The 24,395-nt window shown below is 42.2% G+C and overlaps 1 protein-coding gene across 1 annotated transcript in view; it reads left to right on the plus strand.

Moving 5' to 3' along the window:
• The window catches only part of UBXN4 (UBX domain protein 4), a 1,313,764-nt gene that overhangs the window by 1,099,307 nt on the left and 190,062 nt on the right, over window positions 1-24,395 (plus strand). Inside the window, exon 10 of the mRNA XM_044074960.1 lies at window positions 3,703-3,805. Coding sequence (XP_043930895.1) covers window positions 3,703-3,805 — 103 coding nt within the window. The remainder of the gene's footprint in view (window positions 1-3,702; window positions 3,806-24,395) is intronic.

Raw genomic sequence — 24,395 nt, forward strand, 5'->3', positions numbered from 1 at the left:
ATAAGTAGAAGATGGAAGATGCCGATGTCTGTGTGGTCACGGAAACTTTCAGGGCTGTGGAGAGCACCCCTGCCTTAACAGGCTAGTACCTCATTCCACACATTCTGATCCCAGAATGAGGTCGGGAAGACTAAGGGTGGTGGAGTCTCTATCTTCATTAAGGGCAGGCACACCTCCAGACTGGTTTGCCAGCATGACGCACTGGAACTACTCCAGGTGCAACTGACAGTTGGCAAGAAACCTGTCCAAGTTATAGCCAGCTATAGACCCCCTCCATGTCTCAGGACACCTCCTCTTACCTGGATCTACTTGACTCCATCAAGGTACTCTGTAATACCCTGCTCCTTGGTGACTTCAACTACCCCACCATAGACTGGGTGAACTATTCCTGTACTAATGCACTCACTCAACAATTCCTTGATGTCATCAATGCTAATGCACTAGACCAACTTGTCTTATCCCCCACAAGGGGCGATAGCATTCTGGAATTAGTTCTCATCAACATGGGCGACCACTGCACCACTCCCATAGCATGTTCTTTCCTCATGAGATCAGATCATCGGACTGTCTCATTCGAAGTTTCTACCCCCCCCCCCAGCTGTAATCAACCTAAAAACTTCTCAAAAGCTGACTACAGCCTCCTAAGGGAGGGTATCTATAGCTTCACACCACTGCCCCCCTTAGAGGATGCAGACAACTATACTGAACAGTACACCATTGCAGTATACAAGCACCTGTACAATTGCATGAATTCAGCCATACCCAACAGAACTAAAACCTGCTCCTCAAGGAAACACAAACTTCTTTGGTGGACATCCTATATCAACAGGCATTACAACAAAAGGAAGAAACTGTTGTCAAGGGCAAAAAAGGAACAAATTCCAAATTGGAAAAACTCCCTCCTTCGCCTCAACAAGTAAATTAGATCACTATTGAAAACCTCCAAAGCCAATTATGAATCGAAACTAGCTTCAGAAACAAAGGGAAACCACAAAACCTTCTTCAGTTATGTCAGGGACCTCTATGGCAAAGCTCAGGTTTGTTCCAAATTAGTATTTAACAGTATCACTTAAACTGATCCTGTTGACTTGGCCAATCTGCTAGCAGATAGGTTCAGTGCAAACTTCACCCCCCCCCCCATCCCCCCAAAGGCCCTTTCGACATACCGATACTTGTCCCGCACCTCTCATCTTCATGGATCAAGTGTTAAAGGCCCTGTCCAAGACAAAGAACATAACTTCTGTGGGACCTGATAGTATCCCAGACTGTATTCTGCACCATCTCCATCAAGAACTGGCTGCGCCGTTGTGCACACGATTCAACCACAGCCTAAGTACAGGCTTCATTCCAGCAGAGTGGAGAACTGCTATTGTCATCCCCTTGCACAAAGGTGGTGCCACTACTGACCCTGGAAATTATCACTCCATTAGCCTGACAAGTCTGATCTGTAAAGCCATGGAGAGGAGTATTCTGGATCTTGTAAATAAGGACATAGGCAATCTCCAAGCACTTGACCCCACCTAGTTTGGATTTGCCAAGGGCAGATCTTGCCTGTTGACCCTGGTTGACTTCTTTGAGACTGTCACGAAGGCCCTGGATGAAGGAAAGTCAGTACATGCAGCTTACCTTGACTTGGCCAAGGCCTTTGGCATACTCCCCCACTTGGGCATCATTGAAAAGCTAACACAGCTTGGTGTAAATCCCTACTTCATCAGGTGGGTGGCCAGCTAGCTCACCGATGGACCCTCAACATCAAAATAGGTGCCTCCACCTCCGATAGCAGATCTGTCACTAGTGGAGTTCCCCAGGGATCTGTCCTGGGACCCTTACTGTTTGGCATGTACTTCTCAGAGGTCCAGACAAAGACAAAAAGCCTATGGCTGACCAAGTTTGCGGATGATTGTAAGTGGGTGCTGTCATTGACTCCCCAAATGATGTTAACATACTGCAAGAGGATCTCACAGCAGCTAATGACTGGTGCCAAAGTCATGGCCTCAGACTAAACGCAAAAAATGCATCATCATACCATTCGGCAAAAACACGGCCCCTACTGATTACCACATCAATGGCAACCCCCTGAGCACACAACCTGTGGTGAGAGACCTGGGGTACTCAGGTTGATAACAATCTCACATTCGACCATCATGTAACGGCAGTGGGTCAGAAAAGCCTTTTACTTGATTCATCTCATAAGGAAAGGGATTGCATCCAGAAAAAAGGAGGTTATTATCTCTCTCTACTCCTCCCTCATTAGCCCAGTAATTGAGTATAACACCCCATTTGGTATGTACCTCTCCAAACATCTGCAGCAACTGGAAAGGCCACAGACATACCTCACAAAGCGAATCCATGGCCTCCCAACACCTATCCTATGCAGACAGGCTCAAATCACTATCACTCTGCTCTGTATCATACAGATTGTTCAGAGGTGATCTGTGTCTCACTTGCAAGGCAATCTCAGACACTGCCCTACTAGAGATGCTCCATATCCATAAGTTTAACTCCTCACGCATTACCCGCTTGAAAGGCCTAAATTTAATATGTGACACCAACAAAACCTGCTGGAGAGAGAGGTATGTCTCCCAGAGGATGCCCCATCTCTGGAATAGACTTCCCATACATGTCAGAGTACCTCGCTGACTCTTCAAGCGCATCCTTGATGAGTGGATGGGAAACCACAAATTTGTCCCTGGGGTTCCACCTGTGTCCCTCATTGTCAGGGGCTGACCAAGGTTTCTTTCTGTGGCTAAACTTTTGGCTAGGCTTATAAGGGCCCCAGGGCCATTAGCCTTGTAGCCTTCTATGATCGTATGTTGGTGGGAAAGATGTATATCACAGAGAATTCCATTTCTTTGGAATTGTCTTTTCCACGTAAAACCAGCACTTCCTTAACTCTATTCAAATGTAATCTGGAAGAATGGATGGGAAACCACAAATTCATCTCTGAAGTAGCACCCTTTTCTCTTAAGAAAAGGGGCAACATGCGAATGTTCCTCCTGTTATGAGTTGTTCATATTTAAATAACAAGGGCAAAGCACTTCATTTGAATACATGGCTGCTAAAGATCCTCAAGGTTCAGTAGCTTAGTGATTACCTATGAACTTATAAGTAATTTATAAAAATTACATATGTGTATGTATCTATATATGTATATATATATATATATATATATATATATGTATGTATATATATATATATATATATATATACATATATACATATATGTGTATATATGTATGTATATATATATATATATATATGTATATATATGTACATCTATATATATATATATATATATATATGTATATATATATATATATATATATATATATATGTATATATGTATATATATATATCTTTGTCATATTTAAAGATGACCAAAATTCTTAGTCAAAGGTTGCCAACTTGCATGTTTGCTGAATTGCATATTTGAGATTGATTATTCAAGGATCTTTACACAAATTGCCTATTGTAAATATATTGGGAGCTTTATTTAAGTTTGTAAGTATAATAATATTTTAACTCCCTAAGGAAATGTGTGTAGCAGCTTTAACATTTTTTATAGTTGGTTCCATCTGTAATTGAAGATGATTTTCGAAGAAAGCAGAATTTGGTCTGTACCCATTTGTTTTATCCATTTTTGGAAATTGTCCCTTTAAATGGCTTTTGTTAACCTAAACCAAATTTTGTATTTCTTTATAGCTTGGTAGCTAGAATCCAGTTCCGTCTTCCAGATGGATCTTCATTCACAAATCAGTTTCCATCAGAAGCACATTTAGAGGAAGCCAGACGATTTGCTTCTCAGGTTAGTTTATTTTTTACAGCATTTGTCATTTGATGATTATTTTTTTTCTGGTTTCTTAGATGAATTAATTATCCATATGTCATACCTGCATGTTGAAGCCCACAGAAATGTTTTTGTTGCGTCTTGTTTGCTTAACATTTCCTTAGATGACTCCTTGTGATACTAGATTAATATGCAGTTATAGTTTGTTTTTGCAGTGAGTACATCTTAACCATGTTTCCCTTCCAGTCCTCTCTTTCCTTGCCTGTCCCATGCCCTTTTGAATGCCTCTGTGGATACCCTCTTCATGATCCATTCTTGTGCACCAGTTCATGGATCCTCAGTCCTCTGTGTAAAGAACTACTTTGCAGTTCTAAGGAGGCAGCTAATTCTTACAGTCTGCTGTATGCTCCACGTTCTCCCCATTATCTTTCATTTTCAGGGCCTACCTCTTTAACCTGTTAGTGCAAGAAATCTGGACAAACCTTGACAAAATGGGCGGACGAAGGCCCAAAAATAGGGACAGAGTTTAAATATTGCTCTTATAAACTTAAAGTTGCTCGAGTAGCAGGGTTTATAACATACATTTTCCAAATAACATACATTTTCCAAACGATTTGAAGTCTGAAACTCAGATGTATGTCATTATTTCCTAACTTCAATCCTCAGATCATCCCAGTGATTTGCCAGAAAACCACACATTTTATGAGGAACAGACCAAAAATATGAGGCAAATATCTGGACGTTCTGTGAAAATCTGGACCGCTGAGAGGTATGTTTCAGGATATTTCGGAAACATCTTCGTAACATGATCTTGTACACATAAATTAATTTTAATTGGTGTCTTCTTTTCATTGGTGAGAACATCTCCCAACACCTCTAATCCCTGGTTGCACCCTTTCCCACTGCGTCATTTGCGCCCTCCTGGGTTGAGTTTTTTTTAACTGCTGTTTACAGTCAATTGCCATTCTCTTTGTATGGCCTCCAAAGCATGTCACACGGCGTGGGTTGACAAAGGCCTAGTTAGCTAAAGCATTACTTCTAGATGAGCCATTTTAGGATATGATACACAATTCTGTTCACACCTATCTCCACCTCATTCTCCTCTTGGTGGTCTATTCCTAGTGTGACAGACATCTTAAATCCCTGTCATGTCCTTTCAATGTCAGTTTTATTCCACCCAAGCTGGTGTTTCACAACACGGTTATTGTGACTCAAGTTCAAGAGTGCATTTTATTATAAGTAATTCATGATCTGATTTCTTGCAGTTTTACTCATTCTAGGTGTCATGACCTTCAGATCAAGTGCACAAGCTCAATTCTTATTTTTTTAGGAATGGTGAACCCTTCACAGGAACAGTGATCATGTCTGGAACTCTGATACTGTTGTTCTGCAGACTTGTTTTTCATTGAAGTTAGTGTACATTTCAAAGACAGATGCTCTTGATTGTAAAGAAGGCAGGATCTGAATGAGAGTTGTGCTACTGTGGCCTGATGTTGTGGCATAGTGGTGTCTCAGCTTGCCAGCTGGAGTTTCCTTTTTTTGTCTGTCCCTGTTCAAGCTTTGGAACACCCTTTAGAGGATTTTTCTGGATCTTCTTGTGCTTGTGCTTCCTGATTAAAATAATTTCTGTTAGTGGATTCTGTTTTCAACCCCAACATACTGCAGTGCTCAGAATACTATTACTCATTGGTTGGCCAGGCAGCTGTTGAGGCTGTGCAAGTTTGGGACCAGTTCTACTAGGCGCTGGTTTCTTGCTGCTGGAACACATACATTTTAGTTTGGTCCTTGTTTCCACATAATTTTAAGATTCATTATGCCTGCTAACTGCTATTTACAATTTCTGGAGCAGTGGTGTCCCATGTTGGTGAGTACCACAGCCAGTATGTTGGATCTTTTGGTTGGAGAGTGCACTATCTTTTCCAGGGTGTTTGTGTTAAAGTCCAGGAAGCATTGTGTCTGTTAGTTTGAGGCATTGAATGCTTCCCAGTCTGTAGAGGAGTGGTTAATCACCTATAAATAAGATGATGTGAAGTTGTTCTATCTCGCCTTCATTCTCACTGATTGGTTTGGAGCCGATCTATGGCTCTGACTCGGCCAGATGCTAAAGCTCGTGGTCTTTAGACAGCTCTTGGCCTACTCCCTATCCCATGATGCAGTAGTGCTTCCCTCAGATCTCATTTGCCGCTGCAACACAACGGGTGTTCGTCAAACAGCTCTGGCCAGTATTGAGAAAACATTTTGATATTTTTCTACATATAAAAGAATATATATTTTCTTAGTGTTTTAGTGTTAGTTATTAGATTAGACTTAGGTTCTGGAGACACTTTGTCTTTTTGAAAGTTATAGTTCGTTTACACTGCATTTTTAGGCCGTTTATTTCTAGGCCTATTTATATATCTTGAAACTACTACTTAGAATAACTTTGCTCCCTATCGTTTCTACTTTAACTAGTAAGCCCATTTTTTATTAGGGCATTCGTAGTTCTATTTATACTGTTAGTTGAACTTGTATTTTATTCAACCCTGTGGTTTTGTTAGGGTTGTATAATTGTTCAATAGCTTTGTGTGTGTTTTCCCAGTTACTTTAGGAGTTGTAGTTTAGTCTTAGACACACTCTTATTGGGGCTGTTTTTTGCACTATATTACTGCTGTTACTATTGACTGTGTGTTATACATTTATATTTGATTGTAGAGCTCAAAAATTTTCTTCTTTGGAGCAATTACTGCTGCTGTTAGTGATTTACCATGTCTGAAAAGGCTAAATCTGGGTTCAAGAAATGTCTGAAATGTGGACAGATGATGTCTGTCACAGATGGGTACACAAACTGTGTTTATTGTTTGTGAGCTTCACCTTCAGGAAAATTGTGCCATCTGTCACTCTTTTAGCTCTCGCATTTTTCATGAACGCGAGAGTAAATTAATGGCAAGAGGTCTATTGAAGTCTTCCTTTCAAGAAGCCTTAGAAAAGGACAATCCCACTAAGTCTTCGAAAACCTTATCTACCAGTTCGTCTTTGGAGTTGGAGCCGAAAAAATCGACTTCTAAATCTAGCAAGACTGCCACCTTGGCTCCTAAACCTACAGAGCCGGAGGTAATTGTTGTCATTAGGAGCCAGTCCCCAGCATTGGAGCCAGTATCTCCCACTTCAAAATCTCCGATTTTGCAGTCAGAGACCTCATCTATTGCTTCCCGATCCTCAAGACTGTTGGATAAGGATGTGTATTGAGTGGAGCAGAGATTTTTGCACTCTCGGGTGCTAGCAAAAATTTTGTCGGGTTCGATCCCGAGGGTTTTGGAGCTGACACAGACCCAACCCATTTCTTCAGTTCCTCCTCTAATTCGACCGGATGTTTCGGAGCCGGAGTATTCGGAACCAATGATTGTGGAACCGCCGGAGCCGACACCCCTGGGGCTTTTAGTTCTGACTACTCTGACCTCTTCGGTACCTACCTTAGAGTCTAGGAGCCGACACTCACCGGTCATGTCCGGAGAGGATAGTCGTACCGATCTTTCGGTGCTGACTCTGCCTGTTGGGGCGTCGGTATGGGTGAGCTTAGCACCTACCTCGGGCTCGGAGCCCACGGCTTTGGCGCAGCGGAGACTGCCTGTTTCTACGGATCCAGGCGTCTCTTCGGATCGGAGCCATGGGGCTTTCGATGCTATGAGGAGAGTGCTATCCCCTCGGGTACCCACGTCATTGGTACCAGCAATCCCCTCACCTGAAGTTCCTGTGTCTGCTCTGCTTCACTGATCCCTCAAAAGTGTAGAGACCTGGAGTGTCAGGTCCCCACATCGGGGTAAGCCCTGTTCTTCCAGGATGTTCCCAGAAGCTCCCTTTGAGGAGGTTCCCAGGAAGAGAATTTGCAAGAGGAAGCATCTGGATTCCCCACAGGAATCCATCACGTCAGATACTGACTTAGATGAGTCAGAAGGGTCTCCATGGTCCCCCTCTGAAGATGTCTTTTGGTGATATCTTATAAATCCTAAAACAGAGTGGTGGCTGGAATCCCCCTAACCCTACTGATGATGAGTCAGTACTCCTGATGGCTTTCGGGTCTCAGTCCTCCACCTCTTGGGTGACTCCGGCTTTTGATGAGTTGATGGACCTTCTCTCTCGAAAGGCGCAGGAGTCCCCAGATACCATAGAACTGGTCCCTCAGAGAACTAATAAATTTATAACGTCACCTCAGGACAAGGCTTTCCTTACCAAAGGATTACCCGTTGATGCTATGGTGGTGGCGACGGCCACCAAAAAGGAGTTATCGGAGACCTCCACATATGTCCATCCTCCTAATAGAGATTCTAGGATCATGGACAGATACGGAAAGTGCATGTTTAGTTGAGCGACCTTTACTCTTCGATCCCTGAACTATCTCACACATTTTACTAGACTACACAGTGATCTCCTTAAGGAGTTGGGAGATTCTCTGCAGGGTGCGGTAGCTGCGGGGGTCTCAGACAAGGTAATCTCCCAGCTTGCTACCCTAAATTCACTTATAAACTCTCTCATGCGTCTGATTTCATATGCAGCTGATGGAACGAGTAGGGCGCGGGTGCAGGAATTGCTCTTAGGGAATGGTGCTGGATGCTCTTATGTTCCTTTGTGGAGCCCTACAAATCATCCTTTGTAAACACCCCTTTTGATGGTTCATCACTTTTTGGACCGAAAGTGAAGGAAACGCTTACCCGGTGTGCAAGATGGAAAGACTCTGTTTCCCATAGGAGTCCGTTTTTCCACCCCCACCAGACCTTATCCTAAAGGTCAGAAGAGTGGGAAAATGTGGTTTCACAAAACCCAAGGATTTTTCTTTGACACACGTGGTGAAACCCCCTCTAGATGCAGAGGAGGGGAGCAATAATTAGAGATGCCATCCACACAGCAGAGGGGGCCCGCAAAATCAGGCTGACAGGGATAAGTTCTTTGGAAAGCCCCACCAGCGCTTCTGAAAGGAGGCTTGTCTGTCTATCTGTGGAGGCAGTCTGGGGCCACTTATCTTTGTAACCAGACACCTGGCTAAAAATCACAAAAGAGCATAATTTCCAGAGGATACACCATTCCTTTTACTACTCCTCCACCCCCTGTGAAAAAAATCCCAGACGTTCCACCCAATCACAGGGAACAGGCAACCATAGAGATTACAAGGTTGCTAGAAAAAAAGTCTTCCAGCCAGTCCCAGCAGATCAGAGAGGATCTGGAACTTACTCAAGGTTCTTTTTAGTTCCAAAGAAAACAGGGGACTGGAGACCAATTTTGGATCTCAGCAGATTGAACAAATCTGTCAAAAAACAAAGTTTTGGATGGTCACGCTGCAGTCTATACTTCCTTTTCTAGGAAAAGAAGATTGGATGTGCTCAGTAGATCGCCAGGATGTGTACTACCATATAAAGATGGCCAGACCATCCAGGGATCATCTGCGCTTTTGGCTGGGAGACGGTCACTTTCAGTTTCGGGCTCTGCCCTTTGGTCTCACTACAGCCCCCAGAGTGTTCACCAAATGCATGGCAGTAGTCATGGCTCACCAGAGACTGTTAGGATTCCTGGTATTTCCATATTTAGATGACTGGCTCCTCACCGCCACCACCAAGCATCAACTCATACAAGCAAGGGAGACAACCTCAGATCTTTGTAGTCAATTGGGAATTACTGTAAACTGGGACAAATCTGCTTTACAACCATCCAGATATACCGTCTTTATAGGAGCAGATATCGACACAGTTTCCATGACCATAAAACTTCCAATGGAAAGAGTGGTGAGCCTTCGACAACAAGTTCTGGACCTCATCCCCAAACAGCCCCAGTTTTAGTAGTACTTAAATTACTACGGACCATGGCTGCAGCCATCATTACCATTCCTTTAGGCCGAATGCACATGCGGGGATACTACAATGGCTGGTTTTCACACAATGGTCTTATCAGGAACTGCCAATATCTCACCACACTATGATAAAGTCATGAAAGAGGGGTCTTCTTTGGTCGCTGACCTCTCCTCAAGTGAAAATAGGACATCCCTTTGTTCTTTCAACCCTGGTTGCCACTGTGAACACGGATGCCTCCCTGATTGGGGGGGGGGGGGCATTTTCAGTGAAAGACAGTCCAAGGCATATGGGAGAATCATGAGGCTCATCAACATATCAATGTTAGAGATGAAAGCGGTACTTCTAGCATTGCAGTCCTTCCAAAACTCTCTACCTCTAGGGACTATTGCAGTACAGACAGACAACATGTCAGTGGTCTGGTACATAAACAGGGAGGAACCAGGTCATACCCCTTTTGTCGAGAGGACTTGAGAGTATGGCAGTGGGCAATATCCACCCAGCACCTTCTGATAGCAACGCATATTCCGGGGAGGTCCAGTGTGATAGCGGACAAGTTGAGCAGAGCAATACTGTCTCCTCATGAGTGGTCTCTGAAAGAAGTAGTGGAAAGGATATTCTGCATATGGGGCCAGCCTTGCTGTGACCTCTTTGCAACCCCCACCAACACCAAATGCAGCAACTACTTTGCCCTGATCCCCAACTCGGGAGATACCCCAAGGGATGCACTTATACACATTTGGCCCCTTGGACTACTTTATGCCTTTCCCCCGTTTCCTCTGACACCCAAATTCCTACAGAAAGCCAGCACTCCGTGAGGGACCATTATTTTAATAGCCCCTTACTGGCCTCATCAAATTTGGTTCCCCGTTCTGCAGCCTCATTTACTGGAAGAACCATGGATTCTGGACCCAGTTCCAGATCTTCTGATGCATTCATCAGGGGTTCTTCATCCTGCAGTTCATACCCTAAAATTGACAGCTTGGCTGCTCCAGTTCCACAATGTATCACCTGCAGCACAGAACATAATTTCTTCTCATAAATCTTCTACTAGGAAAAACTATACCTTAGCAAGTGGAAAAGATTTTCCATATGGGTGTCAAATAATAATGTTGACCCATATATGGCTTTGATGTCTTCCATTCTAGAGTTCCTGACTAAACAGTTTCATGAAGGAGCGGCTGCAGCAACCCTTAGAGTTCAGTTGGCAGCAATCTCTAATTTTCATGTTGGTGATCAACAGACTCCCATCATGTCACACATACTTTTCTAAAGCATTTTTAAGGGTACTATTCACTTGAGGCCACCTATTAAAACCCCATTGGCTCCATGGAATCTAAACTTTGTGCTGTCACAAATAATTTTACCCCCCCCTGTGAACCTGCATCATCCTGGGATTTGAAATGCCTATCATGGGAGACAATTTTCCTAGTAGCTATTACTTCCGCTCAAAGAATTTTGGAACTAATGTCTTGTCCATCAAAGCCCCATACTCGATGTTTCATAATGACAGAGCAACATTGAGAACAAATCCTTGATTCCTACCTAAAGTTTGTTCAGAAACAAATCTCAACCAGACTATAGAATTACCTGTGTTTTTCCCCAGATATACAAACAAAATGGAACACATGTTGTACAAACTCTATGTCCATAGGCAACTTTGATTCTATTTAGACAGGACTAAGGACTTCAGAAAGTCGGATCAACTTTTTGTCTCCTTTTCAGATTCAAATGACATTAAATCATAAAGTCAAGGTATAAACCCGGGGAAACCAATCCACTTTTGGGGGTGTTGATACCCTTTTAAGACATTTCCCTAACCCTTAACTCATTAAAAGGGTGACCTAGGGACAGGGCCCTTTTTTTGAAAATATTCCAGGCCCCCCAAAAGATGGGCGGGCACCCCCCCAGAATAAGGGAAAATGAACAATTAATAAAAAGTTTGCTAATAAGTTCCATTGAGATTTTTTTTTTTAATAAATATTTTTAAAATTTAGGGCTGGGGGGTTAACAATTTGTTTAACTTTGCCATTTTTAATTTCAAGAATTAATTTAATATAATTGGGAAAAAGACTAAACATTTCTTGGGGTGGGGGGGAGGACATTTTGGGAAAATAATTTACCATTCAAGGGTAGGTCGCCCCAAAAACCCCTATGGAAAATGGATGAACAAAATACGTTTGGTGATAATAATTTTTTTGGGGATGGGACGCTTGTAGGTTTATAATACAAATCTGGGGGAAAGATGGTGAGATCCTAAAATTTGGGGAGGCCACAAATATTAAATGGAAGGGTTCCCGGATCATTTTTAACCCAATATTGTTTTTTACTCAAAGAAAATCCCCCTTTTTTAGTTGGTGTTTTTAAATTGTAAGGCCCCGAGTTGACTTAATGTTCTTGGGGTTTAAACCTTTTTGACGGGTTTTTTTAATTTTCTTTTTGGGGAAATTTTATTTCAATTTTTTGGGTTTTTTAGATTTAGAAAAATACTTTGATTCAATGGGCCGGGGAAAAACGAAAAATTATTGGATAATTACCTCTTATTTTTACCCAATTTTAAAAATTGGGTTCTAAACCCCAAAAAGGGCAAAATTTTTCTGGTGAAGGAATAAGAGGAAATGGGAGGGTGTTAAAAAAAAACATGTGGTACATCAACAAGCAAGGGAACTCATTCGCACCCTCTTTGCAGACAAGCGATGATTTTGTGGGAGACAGCTCTCAGTTACAACCTCAATCTTCAGGCAAGATTTCTACCAGGAGCACAGAACTCCTTAGCAGATGTATTGAGCAGACAAATAGTGGATCCTCACGGTGGAAATTGGATCCTCAGGTATTTCAAAGTTGACAGTGTCGTGGGGAACTCCAGACATAGATCTGTTCGCTTCTCCACTAAATTACCAGTTGCCAAAGTTTTGCACAAAAGGTTTCATCCCACAGCTTGGAAGGTGGACGCTCTGTCATTCAGTTGGAACAATCTTCATGTATATGCCTTTCCACCTCTACCTCTTCTGCCCAAGGTTCTCTTGAAGGCCAGACAAGACAAGCCATCCATGATTCTGATAGCACCGGATTGGCCTCGACAACACTGGTACCCACTACTGAGGAGTTTGGTACGAGAGCCTCCATGGCCTCTGCCTTTGATTCCACACCTTTTTGTCTCAGGAGGGCAATCACTTTCTCAATGTCAGAATTCAGTCTCTGCATCTAACAGCCTGGCATATTCTGTTTTAGACTCTGGAGGTTCTCAGCTTCCACAACAAGTTTTGAATGTTATTTTGGAGGCCAGGAGGCCTAGTACAAGGAAAGTTTATGCTGATAAATGGAGGAGATTTTTATTTGGAGCAAAGGAAGGGACTTTGATGTTTCCAAGCCTAATTTGAGTGCTTTACAATATCTTACTGAGTTATTGGACAAAGGTTTGTCCTTCTCCTCCATAAAGGTTCATGCTGCAGCCATTTCGGCTAATTATGACTGTGACCCTCCTTTATTCTCTCATCCTTTGTTTAAGCAGTTTCTCAGAGGGGCAAAGAACATAAGACCCCACGTGAGCTCCTACTCCTGCTTGGGATCTCAATTTTGTGTTGGAAAACTTACTCTACAACCTTTTGAGCCTGCAGCTACTGCCGAAGTTAAAGTATTTGTCATGGAAGACTGCTTTTGTTGGCCATTACTTCTGCAAGAAGGGTTTCTGAATTACAGGCCCTTATGGCAGTGGAGCCTCTCTTGATTTTTCATAAGGATAGGGTATCTTTGCGTACTAATCCTTCCTTTATGCCTAAAGTGGTTTCTAGTGTGGCCTTAAACCAAACTATTCATTTGCCTACTTTTTATGCAAATCCCCAAAATAAAGGGGAGAAGATTTTGCATACTTTGGATATTCACAGGCAGTTGCGTTATTATTTGAGCAGAACCAGGGAGTTCAGACAGTCTCAGCAGTTTGTTTCTTTTGCTTTGGGTTCACAGGGTAAACCTGTTTCAAAACAAACTATTTCTAAATGGATTGGGTTTTGTATTTCTTTTTGTTATTCCCATCATGGTAAGGAGATTCCGGCTGGAATCAGACCTCATTCCACTAGAGCTACTGCAACTTCTACTGCCTTTCTAAGGGGGGTAGCTACAAAGGATATTTTGGAAGCAGCCACTTGGAGTTCAGTACATACTTTTTCTAAACATTACCACCTTCCTCTTTATTCTAAGTCTAGGGCTGGATTTGCCACTGCAATATTACAGGGCATTTTAGCAGCCCCTAATGCTTTATGATTTTGCCAACCTCCCTTTCCCGTTGCTTTGGGATTCTACCCATAAGTAAGGACTGCAGCAATGTGAGATGAAGAACATAGTACAGTTTTGTACCTACCATAAATGTAGATGTTCAAAGATCCACATTGCTGCAGTCCAATCTCCTCCCTCCTTCCCTCTGTAGCTTAGCATGGTTATATGGTTTGGGTGATGGCTGTAGTTGGGCATATCTTTGGGAAGGTACTCTGTTTTTGGCTGTGGCCTTTCTTTTAGGGCCTTCTGACATCTGGGGCAAGAAAAGACTGAGGATATGATGTCGGTCATGCGCTTTTATACCCTGACGCTCTGATGTCAGGGCTGTGCGCCCATGACCGACGTCAGCCTAATACTTTGGTATTCGGGCCGACCGAGGACAGCGGACTACCCATAAGTAAGGACTGCAGCAATGTGGATCTTCGAACATCTACATTTATGGTAGGTACAAAACTGTACTTTTTGGATGGTCACGCTGCAGTCTATACTTCCTTTTCTAGGAAAAGAAGATTGGATGTTCTCAGTAGATCGCCAGGATGCGTACTACCATATAAAGATGGCCAGACCATCCAGGGATCATCTGCGCTTTTGGCTGGGAGATGGTCACTTTCAGTTTCGGGCTCTGCCCTTTGGTCTCACTACAGCCCCCAGAGTGTTCACCAAATGCCTGGCAGTAGTCATGGCTCACCTGAGACTGTTAGGATTCCTGGTATTTCCATATTTAGATGACTGGCTCCTCACCGCCACCACCAAGCATCAACTCATACAAGCAAGGGAGACAACCTCAGATCTTTGTAGTCAATTGGGAATTACTGTAAACTGGGACAAATCTGCTTTACAACCATCCAGATATACCGTCTTTATAGGAGCAGATCTCGACACAGTTTCCATGACCATAAAACTTCCAATGGAAAGAGTGGTGAGCCTTCGACAACAAGTTCTGGACTTCATCCCCAAACAGCCCCAGTTTTAGTAGTACTTAAATTACTACGGACCATGGCTGCAGCCATCATTACCATTCCTTTAGGCCGAATGCACATGCGGGGATACTACAATGGCTGTTTTTCACACAATGGTCTTATCAGGAACTGCCAGTATCTCACCACACTATGATAAAGTCATGAAAGAGGGGTCTTCTTTGGTGGCTGACCTCTCCTCAAGTGAAAATAGGACATCCCTTTGTTCTTTCAACCCTGGTTGCCACTGTGAGCACGGATGCCTCCCTGATTGGGGGGGGGGGCATTTTCAGTGAAAGACAGTCCAAGGCATATGGGAGAATCATGAGGCTCATCAACATATCAATGTGTTAGAGATGAAAGCGGTACTTCTAGCATTGCAGTCCTTCCAAAACTCTCTACCTCTAGGGACTATTGCAGTACAGACAGACAACATGTCAGTGGTCTGGTACATAAACAGGGAGGAACCAGGTCATACCCCTTTTGTCGAGAGGCCTTGAGAGTATGGCAGTGGGCAATATCCACCCAGCACCTTCTGATAGCAACGCATATTCCGGGGAGGTCCAGTGTGATAGCGGACAAGTTGAGCAGAGCAGTACTGTCTCCTCATGAGTGGTCTCTGAAAGAAGTAGTGGAAAGGATATTCTGCATATGGGGCCAGCCTTGCTGTGACCTCTTTGCAACCCCCACCAACACCAAATGCAGCAACTACTTTGCCCTGATCCCCAACTCAGGAGATACCCCAAGGAATGCACTTGTACACATTTGGCCCCTTGGACTACTTTATGCCTTTCCCCCGTTTCCTCTGACACCCAAATTCCTACAGAAAGCCAGCACTCCGTGAGGGACCATTATTTTAATAGCCCCTTACTGGCCTTGTCAAATTTGGTTCCCCATTCTGCAGCCTCATTTACTGGAAGAACCATGGATTCTGGACCCAGTTCCAGATCTTCTGATGCATTCATCAGGGGTTCTTCATCCTGCAGTTCATACCCTAAAATTGACAGCTTGGCTGCTCCAGTTCCACAATTTATCACCTGCAGCACAGAACATAATTTCTTCTCATAAATCTTCTACTAGGAAAAACTATACCTTAGCAAGTGGAAAAGATTTTCCATATGGGTGTCAAATAATAATGTTGACCCATATATGGCTTTGATGTCTTCCATTCTAGAGTTCCTGACTAAACAGTTTCATGAAGGAGCGGCTGCAGCAACCCTTAGAGTTCAGTTGGCAGCAATCTCTAATTTTCATGTTGGTGATCAGCAGACTCCCATCATGTCACACATACTTTTCTAAAGCATTTTTAAGGGTACTATTCACTTGAGGCCACCTATTAAAACCCCATCGGCTCCATGGAATCTAAACTTTGTGCTGTCACAAATCACCCCCCCCCCCCCTGTGAACCTGCATCATCCTGGGATTTGAAATGCCTATCATGGGAGACAATTTTCCTAGTAGCTATTACTTCCGCTCAAAGAATTTTGGAACTAATGTCTTGTCCATCAAAGCCCCATACTCGATGTTTCATAATGACAGAGCAACATTGAGAACAAATCCTTGATTCCTACCTAAAGTTTGTTCAGAAACAAATCTCAACCAGACTATAGAATTACCTGTGTTTTTTTCCCCAGATATACAAACAAAATGGAACACATGTACAAACTCTATGTCCATAGGCAACTTTGATTCTATTTAGACAGGACTAAGGACTTCAGAAAGTCGGATCAACTTTTTGTCTCCTTTTCAGATTCGCAAATGACATTAAATCATAAAGTCAAGGCTCACTCAACCAGGGCAATTTCCACATCTTCAGCTTTTCTGGCGTGGCTGCCTATAGATACCATTTGTGCAGCAGCCACATGGTCCTCACCTCATACCCTTATCACTCATTACAAATTGGATAAGACCTCCAGGGACAGGGCCTTCTATGGTTCTGAGGAATATACTTCCATGAGCCACCCAAGGAGATGGTGCTTGGGACGCTGACCCATCCGTGAGAATGAAGGCGAGATAGAACAACTTCACATAAAGAAGTTATGTACTCACCATAACGTTCCATGTGAGATGTTCATCTCGCCATCATTCTTACATCCCACCCAACCCCCTACCTTTAAAATCTTGAGGGCTGGGAAGTTCAAGCAAGTCTTGTTGATACTTTGTCCTTATTTTCGGTATTCTTATTTCAATGCATATATACTTTAGTTATCAGTATGATTGGGCAAACAAGATCTGAGGAAGCACTATTGCATCATGGGATAGGGAGTAGGCCACGAGCTGTTTGAAGACCTCGAGCTTTACCATCTGTTCGAGTCGGAGCTGAGGATCAGCTCCAAACCCATCAGTGAGAATGAAGGTGAGATGAACAACTCACATGGAACGTTATGGTGAGTACATAACTTCTTTTTTGGTTGGATGGTGAGCAGCTGTAGTAGGTTTAGGTAATAGTCGTGAGAATCTGGGGCAAAGATGGTGACCTGTAGCTAACCATAATATGGTGCAGGACCTTATCTATAATGACTTGAACATGGATGAGCTCCATGGTATCATCCTGTTTAACCAACCTGGAGGTATGTTTGTTACTAACAAAGATAGGGACACCTCCACCTTTGGCCCCAGTCTGTGCTGCTGTTGGTCTAAATGTGTGGAAGGCCCTGTAGCTTGCACTTCCAGAGTACGTTCTATGGGTTTAAACCAAGTCTCTGCCTTGACTGGATTTTGGTTTAAGTTTTACTTTTGGGAACCAGTTTGAGTTTGCTGGATTTATTGTTTGGGTTTTTTTCTCAGAGATTGAGAAGGAATATGGCAGCTTGAGTGATTGCAGGAGTGGGCCGGGCGAATAGGGACAAACGAGAAAATTGATTGGCCAGCTCACCAAATCGATTGACCTCTTGACTCTTCTTAGCCAATCTATGATCGAATTGGTTGCTAAAGCCCAAAATGAGCGGTCGCAAGAGATTTTGAATGCTGGTGATAGTGAAGTAAGAGGAAATAGTGGCAGACGTGATGTACGGCCGAAACAAGGTGTTCTTTTGATTGGAAATAAGGAAACAAATCGAAGTAAGAGTTATTTTCATACACCAAGTATTCTAAAAGGAACAGGACATTTAAAGTCGAGGAACGAACTGGAATTGGTGATTATTCCTCCAGGGCAAGGCTGTAAAGACACCCCAGGGATTGTACCAAATATGGCAAGTAAAACAGACTTGAAAGACTTGTTTCAAGTATCATTTTTTTGTTTCTAAATTTATAGAAAAAATAGGAACTCTGCCACCAGTGACTGATTCATATAATAGTAAACCGAATAAAATGTCTAGCCTAATGTTGAAATACAGAATGCTAGATGTTGAGAATGCCTATTTAAGGCAATGTCTTACTGAAGGGGTTGTGCCTAAGGGCTTGCGAGTATGGAAGTTTCCTAATAATGCTGAAAGTGGTAGTTTATAGCACAAAGAATTCATTGAAATTTTTGACAAATGTTGTTTAGATGTCCTTAAAGCTATGATTAAGGACAATGAAAATTAAAGAGCGGCTTCAGAGGGAAGTAGAAGAGATGAATGAGTTTATAAAAAATTATTTGATCTTTATTATAGCGTCTGAGAAAGATAAGTACTATAACATTAGGGTAGCCATTGATGAGAAATGTAACGAATTTGTACAGAGAAAATTAAAGAAACTGGAAAGGGATATTAATGAACACAAGAACAACACTAATTATCCACTACCTAGGACAAGCAGGAGAAAGGAAGGTGAAGGTTTTAATTACGAAAATGAAGAATGACAGGGTGACAGTAGAGACAAAGCCACATTAGTGACATTGTGGGAGACCTAGATGACTTCTCAGAATATCCTACACTGAGAAGGTCAGAAAAGTTAAAAAATAAAAATAACACGAATTACCAGCAGCAAAATTTTCATTGGGGGGGAGGGGGGTGAAAAATGACACACTAAGGATAGGGCTCATCCCTGAATCTACCCCAGGTGATGGTATGATGAGTGCTATTCAAGGAGATGCCGACAATGAATTTCAATTTACTAAGGATGGTTTTACTATTTTTAATTTTATCAACATTATTTTAACAAATGAACATTTTAGTCTTTTATCAAAAGGTTTAAAATTCATCCCCCAAAAGAAAGGGGGACCTAGCTAAAATGTTAATGGACCTTAAAATATTTATTAGGAAAATTAATTTGGGCATAATGTTGCCACAACAGAATAAAAACACAACTAACATATGTACTAAGAGAAGCACATACAACCACCCCACCCTCAGTTAAAAAACTTTGAATGTGTTGTGGCAAATAAACTTAGAGAAGAACATAGGATGAGTAAATATAAGACTAATTTAAGTGTGGAAGAGAGAAATGCCTTAAATGAACAGAGAATAAAGAAATAAGGGTTATGAAACGCGACAAGGGAGGGGGGATTGTAATGATGGACTCAATAACTTATGAGGGTAAAATGAATGAGATTTTAAAGGGCACTAATAAGTACGCTAGTGTTCTGTCAATGAAATCAATATTGCTTACAGGAAAATAGATGTCTTGGATGATATGCTTTGGGGAGGTCTGATTGACCAAAAAACGTATAATTATTTGAAAGTGACAAAGCCAAAAATACCCTCAATATTTGGAATCCCTAAAGTCCACAACGACAAGGTGAATCCACCCTTGAGACCAGTAGTGTCAGCAGATGGATCCAAGACTTTACCCTTGGCAAAATTTGTTGATGCTAAACTTAATAAATTGTGGTTAAAGAGAAAAGTGATCCTGAGAGACTCATGGGATTTCGTAAGGGAAATAAAAGATGAATTACTGTACGATGATATACAATTTGTGACAATAAATGTTGTGGACTTGTTTTCCACATTCCGCATAATGAAGGGATGGAAATGTTGGAAGAAATAATTTTTGAAGATGGTGAACTTGCTAGAAATCGACAGTCTGCTTGAATTTAATTGACCTAGTTTTAAGGTACAATTTTATATTTTTTAAGGGTGAGTTTTACCAGCAAATACAAGGAGTGGCAATGGGAGCAGTTTGCGCCCCAACTTATGCAAACTTAACTTTAGCTATATGGGAAGAGAAATTTGTTTTAAGGTCCAAATATTCAGACCAATGGAACCTCTGTAGGAGGTTCCTAGATGACATATTTTATGGAAAGATGAGGTGGAGATTTTAAACTGTACGTCATTTTAAAATTTACACACTATCAGTAAGGAAAAGTTGCAGTTTCTTGATGTTGAGATTTGTAAGAAAAAGATAAGTTTTACTCAAAGGTTTTTAGAAAGAAAAAAATTTCTAATTCCTTTCTCCACTTCAGTAGTGCCCACCCTGCCCACTATAAGAGGAACATTATTAAAGGACAGTACGTTCAGGCTAGCAGGATGGTATATGAGGATGTAGATTTCGAAGAAGAAAGTAATTTTCTTGAATTTCTTTTTAAGGCTATCCTGGTAGCTTGATTACAGAAGTTAGAAAAGAAGTTGCAATAGGTAGAAAGTCAAGTTTTAAACAAATTCTGGGTATACCACACGACACATCGCCAGTGCAAACTAAAGAGGAGGAAAATTGTAATAAGGAATTAGTTTTGGGATTTAATGCCAGTTCAGGATTTGTAAGAAAGGTAATTGAAAATGAATGGGAGAAATTCCTTAGCTTTACTGACCTGGTGGACAGTCCCAAACAACCACTTAGTGGTTTACAGAAATTTTCAAAATGTCTTTTAGAAAATGTTTACATGAATGGAAGTGTTGGAAAGAAAAGAAAGGGAACATACAAGTGTGGAAGATGCACCCAATGTATACATATCACTAACAAAGAAAAGGTTTTTTTATAGTAAGCAGAATTGGATAGAAAGTACACAATTTTACAACTGTAAATCAGGGGGGCCTTGTATATTTGGCTTTATGTGGGAAATGTGAATCCTTCTGCATTGGTAAGACAAAACGTAAATTGAGGAGATTAATTTATTAGCATTATTATGATATTCAGTGCAAAAAAAGATTCTAATGCTCTTTATAAACACACAAAAACATGTCAGATAGCCTATTTCACTTTTTTTTATACTTGAGCAAGTTAAAAAAGAAGTGAGAGGGGGGGCTATGGAAAGAGAAGACTGAATATAAGGAGTTATGGTGGCAATTAACTTTGGAGGCCACCACTCCCCCAGGACTTAATTATCATATTTCCCCTAGCTCCCATATGAAAAATGAGAGCTACAAACTATAAAGGAAAATATCCCTGCTATTTTTTTCACACTTATTGTGTTGTTATTAGAGGAACCACTAGAGGATGCAAGAAGCACATGGCAAGGTTTTAGCATCACAAATAAATTCATTGTTTAAAAATTGTGAAGATTATAAAAAAAAAATAATGTTTTTTGTATGAGAACAAACATTTTTAAGATGTGCATCACCATTCATGGTTCTATGTTGTCACCTGCTTTTCCTTATTTATTACTTTTATACTTTTTATCTTGTGTACCTTCCCAGTCTTTTAAGCAGTGTTTTAAGTACAATTAGTTATGTTAGAGAATTCTCATTGGTGGTGACTTTAATTGGGAAATACTTTGGGATATATATACTGGTTGGTTTGATTTAATATTCTATGTATCTGATGAAGTCTGACTAAATACGATGAAAACGCTGTATTTTGAAACGTGTTTATGCATTTTAAATCACAATAAAGCCAGCTTGGGTTTTATTTTGAACCGTGCTGATTTCTTCCTTTCCATGGTGCCTTGCCTGGATTTTGGTTTAAGTTTTACTTTTGGGTACCAGTTTGAATTTGTTGGATTTATAAAAGACTAAACATATTTCTGTGGCTCCTATGGATCTTCAGAGTGAATGGCAGGCCTTCATTCAGGGTTTGTTTAGTGCTTTGATGGCATTGAAACTTCCTCAGGGAGTTTCTGTTCCAAACACCCCACTTTGGTTCTCTGTTCCCCTAAAAAGACACAAGGAACAGGATTCCTCTGAGGAATCCCTTGCTTACCCTTCTCTGATTCTTCCTCCTTTGGACTATGGATCAGAGGAAGAGCAAACTACCAGTCCTGATACTCCCTTTGAAGAGATTATTTTTGTGGACACAATCTCCAGGATGATGGAGTTCTTTAAATGGGATTGTGCTCAGGTCTCTGAGGTACATAAAAGATACTATGAGTTGCTGCATATGGGTTCTCCTAAGCCTTCTGCTGTTCCTCCGGTTTTGGCTGCCTTGCTTGGTGCATTTTCAAATGCTTCTGAGGCTCCAGACTCTCAGACCATTGCTCTCAATTTTATAGGGTGCCTGACGACTGCCAATTTTTGTACAAGTGTCCTCCTTCTGACCCCTCTACGGTGTCTGTAGCCTCTGATAGCCCTCTCAGTTGCTTCCTTCTCCCATGTTAGTGCCCTCTGATGAAGACAGTAGGAACATGGAAAGGCTGCGCAAGAAGGTTTACACCTCTGCTTTTCATACCTCTCAACCATACTGAATTTCATAGTTATTACCAGTTTTGAGGTTCAAAAAATGGGTGCCACAACTCCCGAGTGGCACACCTTAATTTCCAATTTTCCCGGCTTTGTTTTTTTTTTTTCTTTTTTTTTAAAACAACTTTTACAGTTGATGTCAGCTCTGTGAACAGCATGTTGGAATTAGCCCCACTGTATGCAGCCCGCATGTGAGCAATTTCAAATCAAGAAGTAGTGGTTCTTTTTGCGACCCGAGTCCGACTGACCATATTTAAGCTACAGCCATGCACTTGAGCCAAGCTGGGAGCTTTTCTGCAAAGATCCAGACAGTGTGTGAGCCGGGGATCCCCAGGTACTGTGTATGGAGCATTACATCAGCATTTTTTCTGTGACAGTCTGTTTTTCAACTGCAAAGATCAGGTACTATGTGTGTCTGTGTGTGTGTATGAGTGGTTCATTAATTCCATGCCATGTAGCTCGTTCAGGCCACTCTCTGTGTATGTAATGTATTAATGTAATTTGTAAGCAGCAGCTCGCAGTCGCAGATACTTAGGTTAGCAGCATCTGAACAGCTTGCTTGTGGTATGTGTACTAAGTAGACGTAATTTCATTCACTCTGTTGCCACTAAGACTACGATATATTCGAAAGTAGCAGCTCGCAGTCATATTCCTCCACTTGTGTATTAATCATAGCAGCTCGTTGCAGAATGTGTATTGGTCTCTTGCATCTAGTTGCAGCGTGTGTGCGTAAGCAGTGTGTATCTACACACTGATAATGGTGTCCGACGTCCGTGTCTTCCATTCTGTCAGTGGTGTAATTTAAGAGAATCTGCTTAAAAAGCTTAACAAGAAATGATGATTTTATGCAATATTGAATAAAAAACAACATATGAAAAACATGACACAATGTCCTTCAAGAATGCAACTGCAGTCATAACATGTGGGTTGTCCTGCCTCAGGCAGCCCTCGGTCGGCTGGATTCCAAAGACTGGGTCCGACGTCGGCTGATGTTGCATTTCTCTCCGACGTCAGAGCGTCTGGAGTATATAAGCATCAGCTGACGCCATTTTCTTCAGTCCTTCTTGCCGCGCGGTGCCCGAAGCAGAAGCAGTTCGCAAGTGCCGGTCGGTCAGCTCCTGTATTTTTCGATACCGAAGTCATCAAAAAAGCTAAGTACCCCGTTGGGAACCTTTTCTTGCCTCAGCTGATGTCAGAAATAACTGAAAAAGTTAACACTTGTCTTTCTTGTGGTAAACAAATACCTCATAAGGATTTCCACTCTTACTGTCTTCCTTGCCTAGGCCCAGACCACGACGTCTCGGCTTGTGTAGCCTGTGCTCGCTTCAACAAGCGCATTCTCAGGCGCCGGGCAGAGTTCGCTGAAGACTTTTTTGCCGATAAATTTGCTTACAACATGCCGTCGGATCTTCCGACATCGCAAACTCCCAAAAAGTGAAAAGACCGGGACCGACATCCTCGGCCCGCGTCTACCACCGACTCCACGCCAAAACCTAGCGCGAGTGCTCCGGTTCCCCCTGAGACGGTCTCTCCACCGCTCCAAACCGAAGACACCGCATTACCGACGACTCCGATTCTGGACATCACTCCGCCTGTTATCGATTTTCCTCCGGATACCGAAACAGAGGAAATGCCCGAGACCATTGCTGTAGACAAGGTCACTCCTGCATGTGGAGCTGCCAGGCCTCCTATGGCCATGTCTGTTAAGGCCTACACTACAGCTAAGGCAGCCAGCAAAACAAAACATATTACTTCTAAATCCTTTCCTCAGCCTACTGCAGAGACACAAATTATGTCCATGGCTGCTGATTTAATTTCCATGATTAGAGGTTCACAGGCCCATCCTGAGAGAGGATCCCAGCCTCCTCCTGATAAAAGGCCCAGGGTTGAACCCTCTGAACCTATTCCTTCTGATGAAGACTCTGAGGGCTCCATCCACTCTGATAGCCAGGAAGAGCTCTTCCAGACCTATGAGGACTCGGATGCAGAAGATTCCATCCCCTCGGCCTCCCCTCCTGAGGATATTTCTTTTGGGGAAGTTCTGCACACCATGAGGGAACATTTTAAGTGGCAAGGTCAGGAATATTCTGATTCT

The sequence above is a fragment of the Protopterus annectens genome, chromosome 6.part0, assembly GCF_019279795.1.
Source record: "Protopterus annectens isolate FY-2018-M chromosome 6.part0, PAN1.0, whole genome shotgun sequence".
NCBI classification, from domain to species: domain Eukaryota; kingdom Metazoa; phylum Chordata; order Ceratodontiformes; family Protopteridae; genus Protopterus; species Protopterus annectens.